Here is a 17,428-nt window from a genome sequence, read left to right as displayed (position 1 = left end):
GTACAGTTCGTTAATGGAATCAGTAGCTGTACTGTCTTATGACTGGAAATGTTGGTTCTTCAGCTGCTCTTAATGTGAACACTGATAATCTGTATTTGACATATTCTAAAATGGTTTGGAGCACAAGTTGATCAACAATTGAATTCCATTTTTCACATGCAAATATTGATGAAATCAATATTTCACAAAATATTTCACAAAATACAAATTATCTAATGTATCATGGATATGAACCTGACTGCTTCAATATTAGGGGGAAAGCAGTTCTCACTCCTGCTCTTGCTAACACATGGCATAATAATAAAATAAACAGCAGTAGGCTGTCACATGTGTAGTGTCATTCTTGGGCCTCATGAAATACTTGACCAGCCAGTTGTCCAGTTCTAAACTCAATTCTCTCCAAGGTATACAAGAAACCTTTTTTCTGTTAAGGCAGGGGTGGTGCTTCAGGACTAGAGCCACCCTATACCTTTTTGCTAAAGATGCTTGGCACCTCACACTTTCACTCACACATGTACCTTTTTATTTTATTTATAAAATTTATATACCATCCTTCATACACAGGGTGGTTTACAATATAAAAACACAATAATGCATAATGCAATAACAAATGAAAATAGTAACCCACACCCCTACCCCAGTTTAAAGGCCATAGATCGTTTAATTACCCAAAGGCCTTAGAAAAGAGGAATGATTTTGCCTGGCGCCTAAAGATTTGTAACAAAGGTACCAGGAAAACCTCCCTGGAGGAGAGCATTCCACATTTCTCCCACCATCCATTCTCTCCATCCTGACAAGAACTTTACCCACTAAAAAGGGAGAGAACCAGTCTTATTCAATGCTTTCAATCACCAGCAATATCTGTATGTGATGTTCTGTAGCAGGATAATGAGCATCTTTTTGTACTGTCTAGCACTTTGGCCCAGGTAGCTATCTTGTATCTTCTCTTTTAAAAAGAGGCAAATGGCAACATTTGTTTGCCTTTGATCTCCTTTTAGTTCAATTTTGATTTCAGACATTTTGGACTTCAAAATATATTTCACAAATGTCATGAAGGGGGAAAAATAAGATAATGCATTCAGAATTACTGGTTTAAATTTAAATTGTATTTGATTGTTACTTATGAAATGTCCATTTTTTTTTAATTTTTATGTTAAGATAGGAAATGGAGTATGCTGTGAAATCCCTGTTAGCTGCTCTTCATGTTTTTAGCTATAATAATCAATTGGAGCCATTTGAACTTTGCCTGAAAGTTTGATATTCTGCTTTCCAAATATTTCTGAATAGAAAACTACTCTCCAGTGATCGCAACCCACCTATTGATGACTTAATAAAATCTGGAATATTACCCATATTAGTGCACTGTCTTGAAAGAGATGACAAGTGAGTATGTGCCTTTAAAGGGACAGTTGTTTTCTCAAGCAGTTGATCAAAAGTATTGTAATAAACTATTGTTTGTTTCTTATTATATTCTTAGTCCATCTTTACAGTTTGAAGCAGCATGGGCACTGACAAATATTGCATCCGGAACTTCTGAACAAACGCAAGCTGTCGTTCAATCCAGTAAGTTAATCAGTACTTAACTCCTGCAAAAATGCCTTGCTGATCGAGTAGAACTATGCATACGTTATATTTCTTCTTTGGGTATTCATTCAGATGTACCAATGAGTTGGTTCTTTGATGCTATAGCCAGGATGATTGAAATCTTAATGCTGATCAATGAATCATACGCTGAAAAGGAAGAGGTGTACATAATCTCTCATTAAATTGAAATTAAATTTGGATAGCTCTGAAGATGTTCCCGCTTTGTGATCAGAAATATGGAATTTAGTAAGTAACGAATTGATTTGGAGCTTGTGGCCAAATTTGCATGTAACACTAAATCATAGTTTAGCATTACAATAACAAGCCTAGTTCCCACCTTCCTTCTGGCACCACTGTGAAGACGCATCCATAAACTTTCTCTTCCTTTTAAGAACAACTTCAGCTTGTGACATCTGAACCTAGACAAACTGTGATTAATGGGAAACAAGGCAACCAAGCTTTTGAAGCTGACTTATTTTCACTAATTGTGGCTAAGATTAACTGCTGTTTAGGATTTGGACATTATTTTGAAATGTGGAATCGGCTTTAAAATATATATAATCTGAAGAATATCTCTGGAACTATCCACTGCTGATATATGACTGTTTTCAGTGTTTCTTGATCGGTATAAAAGACTTTTTATATTTTATAAAAAGAAGTTACTTCTCTAGTTTTCTTTTATAATGGGTTGGGTCCAGACTTGCCCTTACCAGAGTGGAAGGACTTCTTCAGTTCTCAGAGGGGACCAAGATCCAATGCGGGTTTCCTGCTAAAAAGGTGGTTTTCACCAATTTCCCTGCCACCTCTGCAAATCCCAGTGACACCTCTCATGCTATTTCACGAGGTCTCCCAACCCTTCATAGCTGTTCAAGAGGATGCAGGAAGTAGGAGAGATCGTCAGCAGTGTTCACAGGAGGTTTGGATCCAACCCAATGGCTGCTTAAAGACAAAAAATATATAGAAAATTGAAAATTTGCTGTCAGTGGGATTTAGTGCCTTACATGCTTAGAAGTATTCTACAGAAGGATACTGTTTGCAGAGCTTTGCAAAACTGAAGTGGCAATGATGGAGGCTTTATGCTATCTTCATCCATAATGCAAAAGGAACATAAATAAGTGTGTGGTAATTCCAGTTTTACACATCATTGGTCTGTCTGCAAACTGAGTGTGCTACATCTCATTGGGGAGGTGTGTTAAGTTCCAGACACAGTTGTGCATCTTGCCTGTTGGACAAAATTTGAAAGATTTATTTTGAACATCATAGAGCTGTGGAGGAAGTTAAGAAAGGTTCAGAAAGGCGCTTCTTTCTTTTTTTCCCTTCCAAGAGGTTCAGTTCCATGCTCTAAGCCTCTGAAATTCTGTATCGGTTGAGTGATAACTAGACAAATTGCAACTATGCCTGATTTGCAACCTGAATATCTTTGAATGAGGAATGGCTGTTTATATATTGCATGATTTAAAGTTTAATTCTTAGATTTTAGCCAAGGGGCTATGGAAACTAAAAAAAAAAAAAGGTCATAATGATATTTTTCTTTATTTTGCAGATGCTGTCCCACTTTTTTTGAGGTTGCTGCATTCGCCTCATCAAAATGTTTGTGAGCAGGCAGTATGGGCTTTAGGCAATATCATAGGTTTGTTGCATTTCTATGTAGAAACTCCACTACTATGACAATGAGAACTGCTTAGAATTTTACTACTGAATGAAAGCTATTTTTCTCCAGCGATGCCTTGTACACAATTCTGTGTGTTTGTGCAGGGGAGCCTTTTCCCAAAGGTTCAGACAAGTAAATCACATGGAAGAATATTACATGAGTTATTCAGGTCATGGGGCACTTATTGTCGGTATTCATCACACAACAAGCAAAGCTCCCAAGTTGGTGGAATACCTGATACCTATGCGTAGCATATGCATTTCTAGTTCTCTGTATCGAGCTACATTCTTTAAACTACTGCAGTTAAGAATCAGAAATCTATAGCTTTTCTGCTGCAAAGCAGCAGCAATTCCCCCCCCCCCCACAACAAAACCCACAAAAATCCAGCAGCCTCTGTTGTTTTTGGCTGGAGTCAGTCAGCCCCTCCCCCAGGCCAGGTGGGAAAAGGCCTTCAAGACAGGGGGCAGGTCTTCTAGGACACTCAGCCAAGAAGGCTATGACTTTGTACTTGACTTTATGCATGTCCAAAAATGGGCAGGACAGGTTGAAGAAGCTATTATACCAGCTTAATATATCTAGTCATGGTAGTGTATCCTGTGCATAGGTGCCAACATGATTTTCTAGACTTAGTGCATTATATATGGATTGGGCCTTCCACAGCCACATGCAAAAGAGGGCATATATTTGCATACCTTTTATGTCATACACCAATTTGTATTCTATTTTGGAGAACTCACAAATAAATCGGGCCTCACTGGTGAAACATTTTCCACAATTGTATTTCCATATTTGAAAAGGCTTAACCTGTTGAATGTCTACTTACAACATAGCTGTTAGTGACAAAAAATAGTCCTGCTCCCCTCCCCACCTCCCCAAACGATGCAAAGTATTCAAGTTTCCTGAATTTACTGTTGGTTTTTCATAGATTGGAAATACTACATTTCAGTGGACAACCTAGCATGGTATTTGGAGTATGTGGAGGGGAGAGTTCAGATGAGGCATAAGATTTATGGCAGCCAAGGTTCAGATGCCCATACTTGGAGAAATTCAAGATTAAATTGTTAAAAAGCAAGCAGTGTATTCTAAGAGCATTTGTTGCAGTTATTTCTGTCTCATAATAAATAGCTACTGCCGTGTTAACAGAACATTGATAAACACCCTTTTCTCTTTTTTGTAACAAAAAGGGATTTATAATGTTCATGCTTAGGGGTGGAATGCGGAATCTCCCCTCCCCCTGCAGAAAATTAAATCTGATTTACAGCTACATTAAAGTACTGGTTTTCTTAGTTATTTTCTCAGCAGCAACTGTTCTGCTTCTACTAGGGAAGAAGAAGAAGAAAGTTTCAAAATGAACAATCAGTTTCTTTTACAATTTCTGGAGAAAGGGCTTCTTGGGTTATTTAGGGGTCTTCTCTAAAATATGTATTACTCTAAATTTCTCCGTAGCACTTGTCAGTCATAACTCTGACTTTACACATTGGCTAAAAATACTGAAATGTAGAAGCATTCTCATTTCTCATTATTTCAAATGCTGCCCCAACAACACTACAGTGGTGCCCCGCTAGACGAAAATAATTCGTTCTGCGAAAATTTTCGTTTAGCGGTTTTTTCGTCTAGCGAAGCGGCAATGTAAACCGCGGTTTTCGCTAGACGGAAAACCCCCCGAAAAAAATCGTCTTGCGAGGCAGCCCCATAGACTTTTTCGTCTTGCGGGGCAGCCTTCCGCTAGACAAATGCCTTCGTCTAGCGAGTTTTACGTCTAGCGAGGCATTCGTCTAGCGGGGCACCACTGTATTCAAATGCCTGAAGGGCTGTTACAGAAAAAGGCAAGGGCTTGTTTTCTGCTTTCTCCAAAGGGGCAGGTTATAGAAGGCAGATTTTGGCTGAACGTTGGAAAAGAATTTCAAGAGCAGTTTAAAAATGGATTCAGTTTTTGGGAGTGGCGTCTCTCTGTCCAGAGGTCTTCAAACAGATCCTGGACAGCCATCCTTTGTAGATTTTCTGCATCAAGGAGGAGGTTGGACTTAGATGACTTGCAAGCACCCTTTCCAACTCTTAATACTACAAATCAACCATTCTAACAAATGGGGTCTATACCTGGAAGTTGCTTATTTCAAACTGTTCACATACAGAGAGAGCTATCCTAATGGGAAAAGCAATTTTGATAGATCAGTGTTGATATTTCTTCTACCCACAAGCTCCTCCATGTTTATACAGGTGATGGACCCCAGTGTAGAGATTATGTCATTAGTCTTGGAGTGGTGAAGCCTCTGCTGTCATTCATCAGCCCATCTATTCCCATAACTTTCTTAAGAAATGTTACTTGGGTAATGGTCAACTTGTGTCGCCACAAAGACCCGCCTCCACCAATGGAAACGATCCAGGAGGTAAAACTACTTCTTTGTTGAAATTTTATCACTTTGAGCTTTCCTGCAGAATTTTGAATAACACTTTCTCTTTCTCCTAGATCCTCCCAGCACTCTGTGTTTTAATTCACCACACAGATGTAAATGTGAGTATCTCAATATTGCACGGCCTGTTTACTGATTAATTATAAACACTTATTGAAAAAACAAATCACAGCCTTGCCAGGTTACCCCTGAAAGCAATTTGTGCCTCCTTGGCTATATTGGTGGATACCTGTCAGTCTTATTAACAAACCAAAAGTCTCTCAAAGGAGTAAAACATATTTCAGAAGTCAGTGCTCCCACAAAACTGAGGGGACAGTTCACAAATAGAGACAACTTGCAGCTTACATGGCGGCTATGTTCCCGGCAACTGTTTGCAGAACAGTTATGTGCACTGGCACAAATCTCATCTCCCACAGGGGTTGGTGAGACTTGCATGGACTTCCCACTGGTTATCTTAACATATATCCATAGGCAAGCACTGAGTTGGTGGTGGATTGGATCATTCCCTTAAAATAAGAATACCTAAAGACTGAATAGAACTGTCATTCTGGATCAGCTGAGTGGTACAATTCTAGCCTTTTTGGAAGGGCTTAGCATTTGAGGCAGTATCTGTTGGACAGCCGTGCTCTGTATGCAGCACCCATTCAGTTCAGAAACAAATCTGCAGAACCTGCTTCTCTGTACATTCTGTTCTTAGTTGGGTTGGGACTTAACCTGCAACAAAATCAGAAGCCACTCTGCCAATACATTTGAGAGGCCAGAGGCCTTTTGATATAATGTATATACTTGCTGGTGGAAATTAGACAAGTGTCATAGCTGAGGAGTTGTCAGCATAACATGTTTTAAGATTCAGCAGGAAATGTTTTTGAAAGCAAGTATGAAACTAAAATTTGCAAGGGGTGTTGTCAGATACCCTCTGTGTTTTATTTTGTGGTATGTTGCAGAAACTTAAGATACTAAGTAGGCTGAGAACATCACTGCTTTCAATGGAAAATGCTTCTGTTTATATATGACTCATTGTGTCTTTTGCAGAACCTTCTTTGTATGACTATAATGTGTCTTGTTGATTTTTGAACAGATATTGGTAGATACAGTTTGGGCCCTCTCCTACTTAACAGATTCAGGCAATGAACAGATTCAGATGGTGATAGACTCTGGGATAGTTCCTCATTTGGTTCCTCTTCTCAGCCATCAGGAAGTTAAAGTGCAAGTGAGTCTTGTACCATTTCTCCTTTATTTGAAGAATTTTTACTGACAGCATTGCATTAGATATTTACAGTATGAAGCACATTATATTCTTACTGTGTTCAGTCACTGTGTTTGTCAAGCTCAGAAATGTAAAAAAAAAATATCTTGAGTTTTGAATGTTTCTAATATTTTGTGGAATGTGGAATCGTGTTTTTGCCTTGAATAAACATTTTTAAAGCTGCTGTCCCCAAAGGACAAAATAGATTCAAAAAATAAAAGGACAGTAGCTTTCTTTAGTTTCTGTTGAGTGCAAGCTTTTATTAACTAGCAAGTTTAATGCTCCTTGTAAAAGAGAGGTATTCTTTAATACTTCATTTTATCAGATTTAGGAATATGGGATGTGCTATCAAATTAGAGTCAAAATGGTTGAAAATGGGTGCTAGGTCCTTCCACTTAAATTTTCCAGCTCTGGATACAAACTGCAAGTTGTTGTAGATTGGTTCAGATATAATTGCTTATCATTCAATCTGACAAAACAAATCAGGCTTTGCACAAACCATTGTTTCTCAATTCAGATGCAATGGCCAACTGATTCGCTGAAAGCCAGGAAGTTACTAAGTGTGTGACCCTAATGTTTATTTGTGTAATACCAGCTCAACCCATTACCATTTTCACCATCAAATTTGGTTCAGGAAAAAGACGAATCTGCTACTCACCACAGTAGCTGTTTCAGAAATCCTAATTTCTCAAATCTTTCATTGTCAGATTTGTAAAGTTACAAGTTTTTATTTTTTGTGGGGGGTGGGGCAGAGAACCATGTATTCTACCTGATTTAAGTGGTACAGTTGATCTATTAAAGCTGTGTAGTGCAATCCTATGCATGCTTACTCAGAAGTAAATGTGCATAGGATTTCAACCCCAGTCAAATCATGTAGTCTTAATACTGTAATGCTTGTTGTTTTTTTTAAAACATGCTGCTCAAGCCATCAGGTTTTAACTTTTGAAATGTTTTGTTTCAGACTGCCGCACTCAGAGCTGTAGGAAATATTGTTACTGGTACTGATGAACAGACCCAAGTAGTTCTGAATTGTGAAGCTCTTTCACACTTCCCTGCCCTATTGACTCACCCCAAAGAAAAAATTAATAAGGTATGAAAATGGGCATGACGCTGAATGCATGAAAAATGATACCAGGGGACTGTGTGACATATCTATCAAACAAAAGTACAGGATAATTGTCAATCTCTTTACTTGAAAGTTGTTCTGACTTTTGTAGAATTTGTAATGTAGCAATTCCTTTGCAAGGAGCATATTTGTTTGCTTGTTTCACAAAAAATACACTGCTTGATTATAGTAAAATCTCTTAAGCAATTTACAGGTAATAAAAAATTATAAATAAAAGCGGTTTAAATTTTTTTAAGATAATTAAAATCTACAGAAAAGAGAATGAAACACATCAACATCTACAAGTCTGGATAGGTTTGCCTAAAGAAAAAAAAGCTTTAAATGGTCATTGGAAAGAGTACAACGGAAATGTCTGCCTGAGGAGTATAGACAGGGAGTTCCAAAGTGTAAGTGCTGCAACACTGAAAGATTGATGTATTACAGCTGTGTAGCAAGTATTATGTAACAGTGTCAGTTTCACAGATCAAAGCATTCAAGTGGGCACTTAAAGGGTAAGGCAATCCCACAAGTAGTTTTATAAACTTCAAGAAAACTTTCTGAATAATGTAGCAACCTCCTATAACTTGACAGTTTGAGGTGGTCATTCAGTCCATTATTTTTGCTTTGCCATCTCACAGTGGCACTGAATAATGGTTGTTTTTTTTCCTGTTTAACATGCAAAATCCTGCTTTCATATGAAAGCATAAAACATAAAATGTATTGTGATGCATCAGATATAACTCTTTCTAGTCCAGCATTGTTCTTGGTTATGGTTATTTTTTTAATTGGGATATTTATTGTACCCTGCCCTAAGATGAGTTATAATGAAGAGCAGGACCTAAAATAAATATTACAAATAATATCCTAGTAATTGGTGGCCTTTAAATATAAGGTGGCTCATCAAAAATTGGTCTGTCTTTTGCCTACACCTAAATTACTGTATAAACTGACTCTTGGAAATGATGAAATGGAGGTAATAGGGAATAGTAAGGGGTGTGTACAATAGGGAAGGGGGGCAAATTTTAGTCTGAAGTAGAAGGGGTAGGTTGTGTAAAAGCTATATAGTGATGTAAACTGTGGGCACTGATAAAGAAGCTGTTGATTTCGCAGTGCATCTGAGGCCTTGTTGCTAAATCATCTGGGTTTACTGCAACATTGCCAGTGATTAGAGCCCAAAGTAAGCTCGCAGTTTGCATCTAGACATTTTAAACCTCTAACAGGTTCCTTTTGTTTGGCAAAAGGAATGTGATCTGATCTAAGAGTTCAGTTTAATGACACCTAAAACATATGATTTGGATTAGGGAATCATCATTTTTCTCATATTCAAGAACAAGCAAGATTTAAATGAGAAACAAAAATTACACATTCTTTGGGTTCTACATTTATCAAAAAATATTTGCACTAGTAGCAACTTCATAGGTAGTTTTTTATAAAAAAAATAATAAGTTTTATAGACCACTTTACCACAGAACTCTCTAATATACTTATATAAAATACATAATAAAATTCTGAATAAAATACAGGTAAAATCCACCAAACTGTTAAACAAGTACAGTATAGATAAAATTGTCAACATATAGATAAACATAGTGCTACAGCTGGCACCTGTTATACTACAAACTGTTCCATCTAATACTGATCTTTCTTCTAAACTGCAGTAGTGTTAAAGCCAATTTTTTAAAAATGCATGCTATCCTTGGGTATTATTACTTGAAACTGAATCCCAGTAAGAGACAATCCCTCTGTAGGAGCAGGTTCATAGTTTGAGAGGTCTCTTCAATTCCAAGCTGTCACTGTTGGGCCAGGTAGCTTCAGTGTCAAGAAGCCACTATGCCCCACTCCAACTAGTTTTCTAGCTACAGCTATTCCTGGAGTGAAACAACTTGTCCTCCATTATCTGTGCTCTAATAAACTTCTGTATAAACTATTGCAATGCAGGCTGCATCATGCTGCTTTTGAAGACAGTCCAGTAGCTGTAGCTGATGCAGAATTCCACTGCCTGGGTGTTGTTAATCAAATTCAAATAGTTCTCAGTTGTGCTTGTATTGCACCTTTTTAAAAAGTCTAGCTCTGCAGAGATGGATTAATACATTCGTTATTCAAAGTATTTCTTGTCGATATTTTTAAAATCACGGTTTTGTTGTTGCAGGAAGCTGTTTGGTTCCTATCTAACATCACTGCAGGAAATCAGCAGCAAGTCCAGGCGGTGATAGATGCTAACCTTGTGCCAATGATAATACACCTTTTAGATAAGGTTAGACAAAACCAATCTTTTGCTAAGCTTTTGTATTGTTCTCTGTGTGTGTTGTATTGAAACAGCTGTGGAACATGGTAAGATAAAATGTGCTGATTGGGTACATATGTTTGATGGAGGGTTCTAGGCCACTCTTCCCAGTAAGCTGGTCTTTCCAACTTGACAGGTGCCTGTCCCCAAGAGACCCACAGTCTGAGTAATTCAAAATAATTAAAGCAGCAGAGGCTTCCAGGTTGGATAGGAGGTGCTCAACTTTCTTCCTATGCCGACCAATTCCCCTCTGAAAATCCCCACCCACCCATCACTTTTTCCTCTGCTGGGCTTTTTCTAGTCAGAGAGATTTTCTTCAGTACTTTCCTGTTTTCCCTGCACTGCCATTTGATAGGCAGCAGATAAGCAGTGCCTAGGTCCTTGTTTCAGATGAAAGGTCAGGTATTGTAGCATCTCTTCAGTCCTTGGTGTATACACCCAACTTCCATCAGCAACAGCCAGCATGGCCAACCATCAAGGATTATGGAAGCTGCAGTCCAAAAATATCTGAAGGGTCCCAGCTCTTCCTGCTGTGGCTGACTTACACCTCAGATACTGGTGTCCTGAAGCCAGTTGTATGTCTTAGCTTTGGGATATGGAGGCTCTGCTCATCCACTGTTTTTCTTCTGTGGTCACAAGACAGGCGCCTGAATCAGGTCATGTTACTTGCCTGAGTGTACCCCCTGTGTAGACAATAAAGATATTCTTCCAACTGTCTTCTCTTTAGGGTGACTTTGGTACACAGAAAGAAGCTGCTTGGGCTATAAGCAACCTGACAATCAGTGGAAGAAAAGATCAAGTAAGTAACCTAGTTTGACTGACTGGCTGGCTGTTTTAAAACAGTAAAGGAACGTACAAAACAGGAAGCACAATTCAACCAAATAATGGCATTTAGAAGTGTTACTGATTTCAGTGGGAGAGTTTTTAAGCAAACATTTAATTCTTCCCTTGACATAAGTGGGACTTGAAAGCATATAACTTTCACTGGATTATAGTAGATCAAAGCCGCAGATGGGTCCTCTTGCAAGAACCTCCTTATACCACATTTTGCTGATTATTTGATAGGTAAAGGGAACCCCTGACTATCAGGTCCAGTTGCGGACAACTCTGGGGTTGCGGTGCTAATCTCGCTTTATTGGCCGAGGGAGCCAGTGTACAGTTTCCGGGTCATGTGGTCAGCATGACTAAGCCGCTTCTGGCGAACCAGAGCAGCGCACGGAAACGCCGTTTACCTTCCTGCCAGAGTGGTACCTATTTATCTAATTGCACTTTGATGTGCTTTCAAACTGCTAGGTTGGCAGGAGCAGGGAGCGAGCAACGAGAGCTCACCCTATCATGGGGATTTGAACCGCTGACCTTCTGATCGGCAAGCCCTAGGCTCTGTGGTTTAACCCACAGCGCCACCCGCCTTTAAAGTATCAGTTCATCCACTTTGAACCAATTCTGATCAATTTCATGCAGACCATTGTAGAACTTTTATGTTTGCAGCCTCTACTTAAAAACCTCCAGTTATGGAGAGTCCACCACCTTCCAAAAGAGTCCATTCCGCTGTCGAACAACTCTTCCCATGCGAAAGTTATTCCTGATGTTTAGTTGGAATCTCCTTTCTTGTAACCTGAAGCCTTTGGTATGGGTGCTATCCTTTGGATTTCTCTTGAGCGCACACATGCATATAAAATGCCACAGACGGGAAGCTGGGTTGTAAGCCTTGAAAGTAGGGCTAGCAATGCCGTTCTTTCTCAACTGGTGGAGGGTGGGGAGAGGAAGAAATCAATATTTTATAAGCATTTCTATGCTCAAGAGAAGCTTGTTTCATGGTAGATGCTCCTGCAATAGGGTTTTCCTGCCCTTCTCACTAAAGTCCTGTGCACCCCTCTGAAATATGTTTTTGAGGGACAGAGACCTTCCAGAATAGTATGGTATGTGGTGATGTGGAATCCGGAGAAAAAGGGGAGAGTGCAGCAAAAATGAAGCGAAGTCGAGTTTTGCTTCTGTAATGCACCTTTGAATCCAAGGTTTGGTTTGGTTTATTTTGCTATCACTTGGTGTTCCTTGCAGATTTAAAACTTAAATCAGTAGGCTCACAGGTGAGTCTTGCATGATACTCTATACTCTATTCTAAAAGCCAAGCCCCCTCGATATCTGGAGCCAGAATCCACCAACTAATCATGTCCAAATTTATCAAATACATATTTAATATGAGTTAACAAAAATCTATTTGTTTGGTTTTAAAGTCAAAACCAATTATGAGCTATTAGATGACATAATACTTACTGAGTACTTGAATTTCTGTAGGTTTGAAAATGTTTTAATTAACTCTCCTTTTCCTCCATACTCTTAACTTAGTATATTTTTTATTATTTCATAATTTGTTTATGGCTTAATCATATAAATCTTCAAGCAGTTCATGTAAATTGTATTAATCCTAATTGGCTTAATGTCTGTTTCTATCCTTTTTTAAAGGTGGCGTACCTAATTCAACAAAATGTAATTCCTCCCTTTTGCAACTTGTTAACAGTAAAAGATGCTCAGGTTGTACAAGTAGTGCTGGATGGGCTAAGTAATATATTAAAAATGGCTGAAGAGGAGGCAGAAACCATAGCCAACCTTATTGAAGAATGTGGAGGTACGATTAAAAAATTGTCTTTGTATACCAAGGTCTTAGATTTGAAAAAGTGATCTTTCAGTTTTTTGTTTTTGTATTTTTGTCACAGATCTGGAAATATTTTCATAGTTTCTATGGAGAAATATGATTTGTGGAAATACTGGTTACCAGTGTGTTCTGAAAAAACTTGGTTTTCATTTTTACAGCTAGTCTCGGGTTCCTTCAACTTTTTGTGTTAAACCTTACAGGGCTGGAGAAAATTGAACAGCTACAAAATCATGAAAATGAAGACATCTACAAACTGGCATATGAGATCATTGATCAGTTCTTCTCTTCAGATGATGTAAGTACATAATTCTGAAACTATTTTGAAGTAAAGTACTGAATGTTAAAAACCTGTTAGTGGACTTTGGTTGGATTAGAAGATTCTTATATCTATATCTATATATATATATCTATATATATATATCTATATATATATATATAGATATATCTATATATATATATCTATATATATATATATATATATATATATATATATAATATTTTTGTTAGTTTTCCAGTATACCCCCAATAATATCCAAATTAGAACAATAACAATTAATTCCCAAATTTATACAATTATGAAAATGCCAATCAACTTCCAATTAATACATTTTAGTTAAAGTGACTCCCCACATGGTGGTTTGGGTGCATTTCCAATCTTATATCACTGCATTCCATAATCTTAATCAATGTCAGATACATTTCAGTTATAATAATAATCCCTCAGCTTCAAGTGAGGAACTCAAACTATTATCTTTATTCTGCCCTGCATGTGAAAACTATTATATCCATGGAGATTCCTTCTGTCCGTATATGGTGTTGTCTCTTCCCAGCCATTGTTTTTTCCCATTGTGGCTTGGGGCGGAACTGAATCTCAAAGTTTCTCAGAGGTCTTACCTCTCCATCACTTGCTTCAATGTCTCAGAACAGGCGACAGTCTGCTGGAAATCATTCTGTCTCACTAGTAAACATGCTGCAGATCTTCGCCATTTTCCCCTCAGCCTAGGAAAAGGTGGGCAGCTTTCAAATGTGCTGAAGATTTAATACTCCTTTCCAACTCCCAGAATCTCTGCAGCGTTCTTATCACAGCCCCCAAATTCTTTTCCTTCCAGCAAGAGATTTATGGCCCAATTAAACTTTATCTTAGATTACATTCCGTCAGTAGCACATAAAAATCTCAGTCTTTTCCTTGTCTGTTGTTTTTAAACAGTTGAGGGGAATTAATCTGTCTTAATCATGGGTAGGCAAACTAAGGCCCATCGGCCAGATCTGGCCCAATTGCCTTCTAAATCTGGCCTGCGGATGGTCCGGGAATCAGCATGTTTTTACATGAGTAGAATGTTTCCTTTATTTAAAATGCATCTCTGGGTTATTTGTGTGGCATAGGAATTCCTTCATTATTTTTTTTCAAAATATAGTCCAGCCCTCCACAAGGTCTGAGGGACAGTGCACCATCCCCCTGCTGAAAAAGTTTGCTGACCCCTGGTCTTAATATTTCCAACATAGTCATACTTCAGCTTCCCCCTGCCCCTCCTTTCTTCATTTCAGATCAGTCCGTTTCCATTTTTACTTGTTAATATCAATATTACTCCAACGTCCCTTCCTCACTTGTAAATATCTTTTTATCTTATATTCTGGAGAGGGTTGCTGAATCATAAATATATAAAAGCTTAGAATAAACAAACTGGGGTTCTCTCTCCTCAACTGGCTCTCACGCCGAAGAAAATCCTATCTCAATTCAAACCTTTGATCCATGTAGCTGGTATATTCCACAGTATGTTGTTGCAACCCTTTTCCATCACATGCCAGCACTTTAAAGGATCCAATTCAATGGAGAACCTCCTCTTCTTAATGCCGGCATAGGAGGGTTTTCGCCAGGCAAAGTGCTTTTGCACTCAGCGCCTCCCTGCCTCCCACATTCCATGCCAGAGCAAGAGCCAAGTACCAAGACAAACTGCAAGTGAAGCCCGTTCCCCCCGTCCCTGGAGTGAATTTGCAATGATGATTTACCCTCTGTCATTGTTTTTCGTTCGTCAATGATGCCCTGCTATCATGGGGGCTGCCTCCATTAAGGCCAGTGGGACTGGAAGCCCGGAAGATTCTTATTTCTGGTCTTTGTGGTTCATTTACAGATAGATGAAGATCCAAGCCTTGTTCCAGAGGCAATACAAGGTGGAACATTTGGTTTCAATTCATCTGCCAATGTACCTGCAGAAGGGTTCCAGTTCTAGAGTGGTATTTTGGAAGTTAGGTACAATGCAGCACTGAATAAAATAAGGTTTGATCCATCAAGCTTGGCTCATGGGATCCGCTGCTGCATTAAATCGGGGAAGAAAATGGTGAAGATTTCATTTGGAATCACAGAAAAGCCCGAATGAAGTCAAGATGGCGAGTGGGTGCGAGTGAGAGTGAGTGGCAAAATGTAATGAAAAACTTCACTGAATGCTTATATAGGTTGTTCAAAGGAAAAGGGCTACAGGTCAAAGATCTTCAGTGCCTGAGGAGGAACATTGACTTAATTAGCGCAATTGTGGGGGGGAAATGCAGTACTATTCCATCATCAAGCCATGTAAGCATAAAGGAGAATAGGATGCCCATATAAGTCCAAGAAGAATGAGCCCAGGTCTTGCTAATGAAGCACCGTGTGAATGGACAACATTGAGTGAATGTCTGGACTCAGTGCTGTGGGGCCACGTGTGTGTTTCAAATCTGGGGCTCTTTGCTCATGAAGCAGACTCCTAGTCTTGGAGTGGGGTGTGTACGAGAGTATGGTTGTGATGCTGTATGTGAACGCATGCAAGCTTGATTTGCCTTCAGGGGGCTGATAATAACCCTAGTCAATCATCAAAAGGAGTGTATAAGTGTTAACACTGGACACAAAAACAGAGACCGGTTTAGCAGCAGACTATGGTTTTACTCCTGCAGCCTGTGTTTTGTTTTATTCCCCACCCCTTTTATTTTAGTTATTTTCTTTCCTGTATGGCTTATTACTAGTTGCTTGTAAAGTCAGAAAAAAATTGAGGAAGGCTTCCCTGTGCATTTGCACCAGATGACTGTTCATTGTTTACAAAAAAAAAGCTTTCCATATCATCAAAACTAATTTGTGTAGATTTTTTGCATGATACTCATACAAACGTTTCCCTCTTCCAACTATTGTGTTGCAGTACACAAATTGCCATATAATACTAGAAAACATTAAAAAAACAAGTTTAACATCATCCTTTTCATTTTCAGAGACGACATAAAGCTATTTTTGCATGTGGTAATTTACAGCATAGCTCATTTTTAGATTTTATTGGGTCCTGTAACCAGCTGTTTCTGTTGTGGTAGGATACCGTGCTGTGTTTCAATGTTATTTGTTTTCAAACTTTGTTTTCTATGAAAATGATATGGAAACCTCAAAATAAAATTTGGTGCATATGTACTGCTGAAAAGATTGGAGATGTGAATAGATGTACAAATCAAGTCATGGTTTGAACACCGTTAATAATACCACCTAATCTGTCCAATTGTTCTAGACTTTTTATCTTTAGATGTAGGCAGCCATGAACAATCTATTTTGAGCCACTTTAGAGAGAACTTTGTATTCTTAACTTGCATACAAAATGCAAGTGGTTTTTATAATTGGAATAATACCTCAGTTTTGAGGTTCTGCACACTAAATTAAAAGTGACATTGCAAATATGTACAAAAGGAGAACTCTTTATAAGGTGGCTCATTGTAGGAAATGCTGTGCCTTCCCCTTTGAGCACAAGTGTTGCATGAACAACAGTTTGCTATAAGAAAACATACCAGGTTAGCAACCATTAGCATCTATATCTACCTTGTGTTTGTTTTTTTTTAAAAATCAGCTGGTAATTCTGAAACGCAGTAGAATGGATAAAGATTATTTTGTGATCATAACTCTTTGTTGGACTAGAGTATTTTTGCAGCATTCCTTGTCATCAGAAACATGGTTAAAAGTTTAAAACTAGATGCAGCAGAAAACTAGCTTGTGAAATTTATCCAAGTAGAATGCAGGCTAGGCTGTCTTGGGGAAAATAAACATTAAAACTTACAACAATGTTACATTGGTGTATGCATTTTTGTCTATACAAATATTTACAGAAACTGATTTTGTGTGCCATTATTTGATTAAGCAAGTGGAACAAAATTATAATGCTTTTATTTGATAATCCCTTTCACCCTTTCTGAAATCATGCCTCTTAGCCTTCACCAACTGTAAGTTGCCACACACAAATTGACTACATTTGAATGTAGATCTTCCGTCCCATTTACTCAGCAGCGTAGTTTCAATATGTTCTTTTCCTCTTTAGGCCTGAGACCATGCCTTCCACAAATTATTGAAAACAAGGGAAAAACATCTGCAATGCAATACCTTCCTTTCTGCTCCTTTATTACTGAATCAGTTGTAAAAATGCATTGTCACATACATAGCCGTTGTCCTAGAACTTTCACAACTAACTATCCCTTCCCACAGAATTCAATATACTGTAA

The 17,428-nt window shown here is 38.4% G+C and overlaps 1 protein-coding gene and 1 non-coding gene across 2 annotated transcripts in view; both read left to right on the top strand.

The window, feature by feature from the left end:
• Positions 1-16,999, top strand: part of KPNA4 (karyopherin subunit alpha 4) — a 30,013-nt gene extending 13,014 nt beyond the window's left edge. The window contains exons 6-17 of the mRNA XM_033150572.1: positions 1,288-1,383; positions 1,478-1,563; positions 3,128-3,214; positions 5,453-5,622; positions 5,703-5,747; positions 6,725-6,856; positions 7,854-7,982; positions 10,147-10,251; positions 11,009-11,080; positions 12,745-12,907; positions 13,135-13,229; positions 15,064-16,999. Coding sequence (XP_033006463.1) covers positions 1,288-1,383; positions 1,478-1,563; positions 3,128-3,214; positions 5,453-5,622; positions 5,703-5,747; positions 6,725-6,856; positions 7,854-7,982; positions 10,147-10,251; positions 11,009-11,080; positions 12,745-12,907; positions 13,135-13,229; positions 15,064-15,162 — 1,279 coding nt within the window. The 3' untranslated portion in view covers positions 15,163-16,999. The remainder of the gene's footprint in view (positions 1-1,287; positions 1,384-1,477; positions 1,564-3,127; positions 3,215-5,452; positions 5,623-5,702; positions 5,748-6,724; positions 6,857-7,853; positions 7,983-10,146; positions 10,252-11,008; positions 11,081-12,744; positions 12,908-13,134; positions 13,230-15,063) is intronic.
• Positions 8,952-9,256, top strand: LOC117047665. The gene has a single exon (XR_004426731.1).
• Positions 17,000-17,428: the final 429 nt, after the last annotated feature.

The sequence above is a fragment of the Lacerta agilis genome, chromosome 5 (assembly GCF_009819535.1).
Source record: "Lacerta agilis isolate rLacAgi1 chromosome 5, rLacAgi1.pri, whole genome shotgun sequence".
In the NCBI taxonomy this organism is placed as follows: Eukaryota; Metazoa; Chordata; class Lepidosauria; order Squamata; family Lacertidae; genus Lacerta; species Lacerta agilis.
Note: the sequence above shows the minus strand (reverse complement) of the source record. Positions and strands in the feature narration are given on the sequence as shown.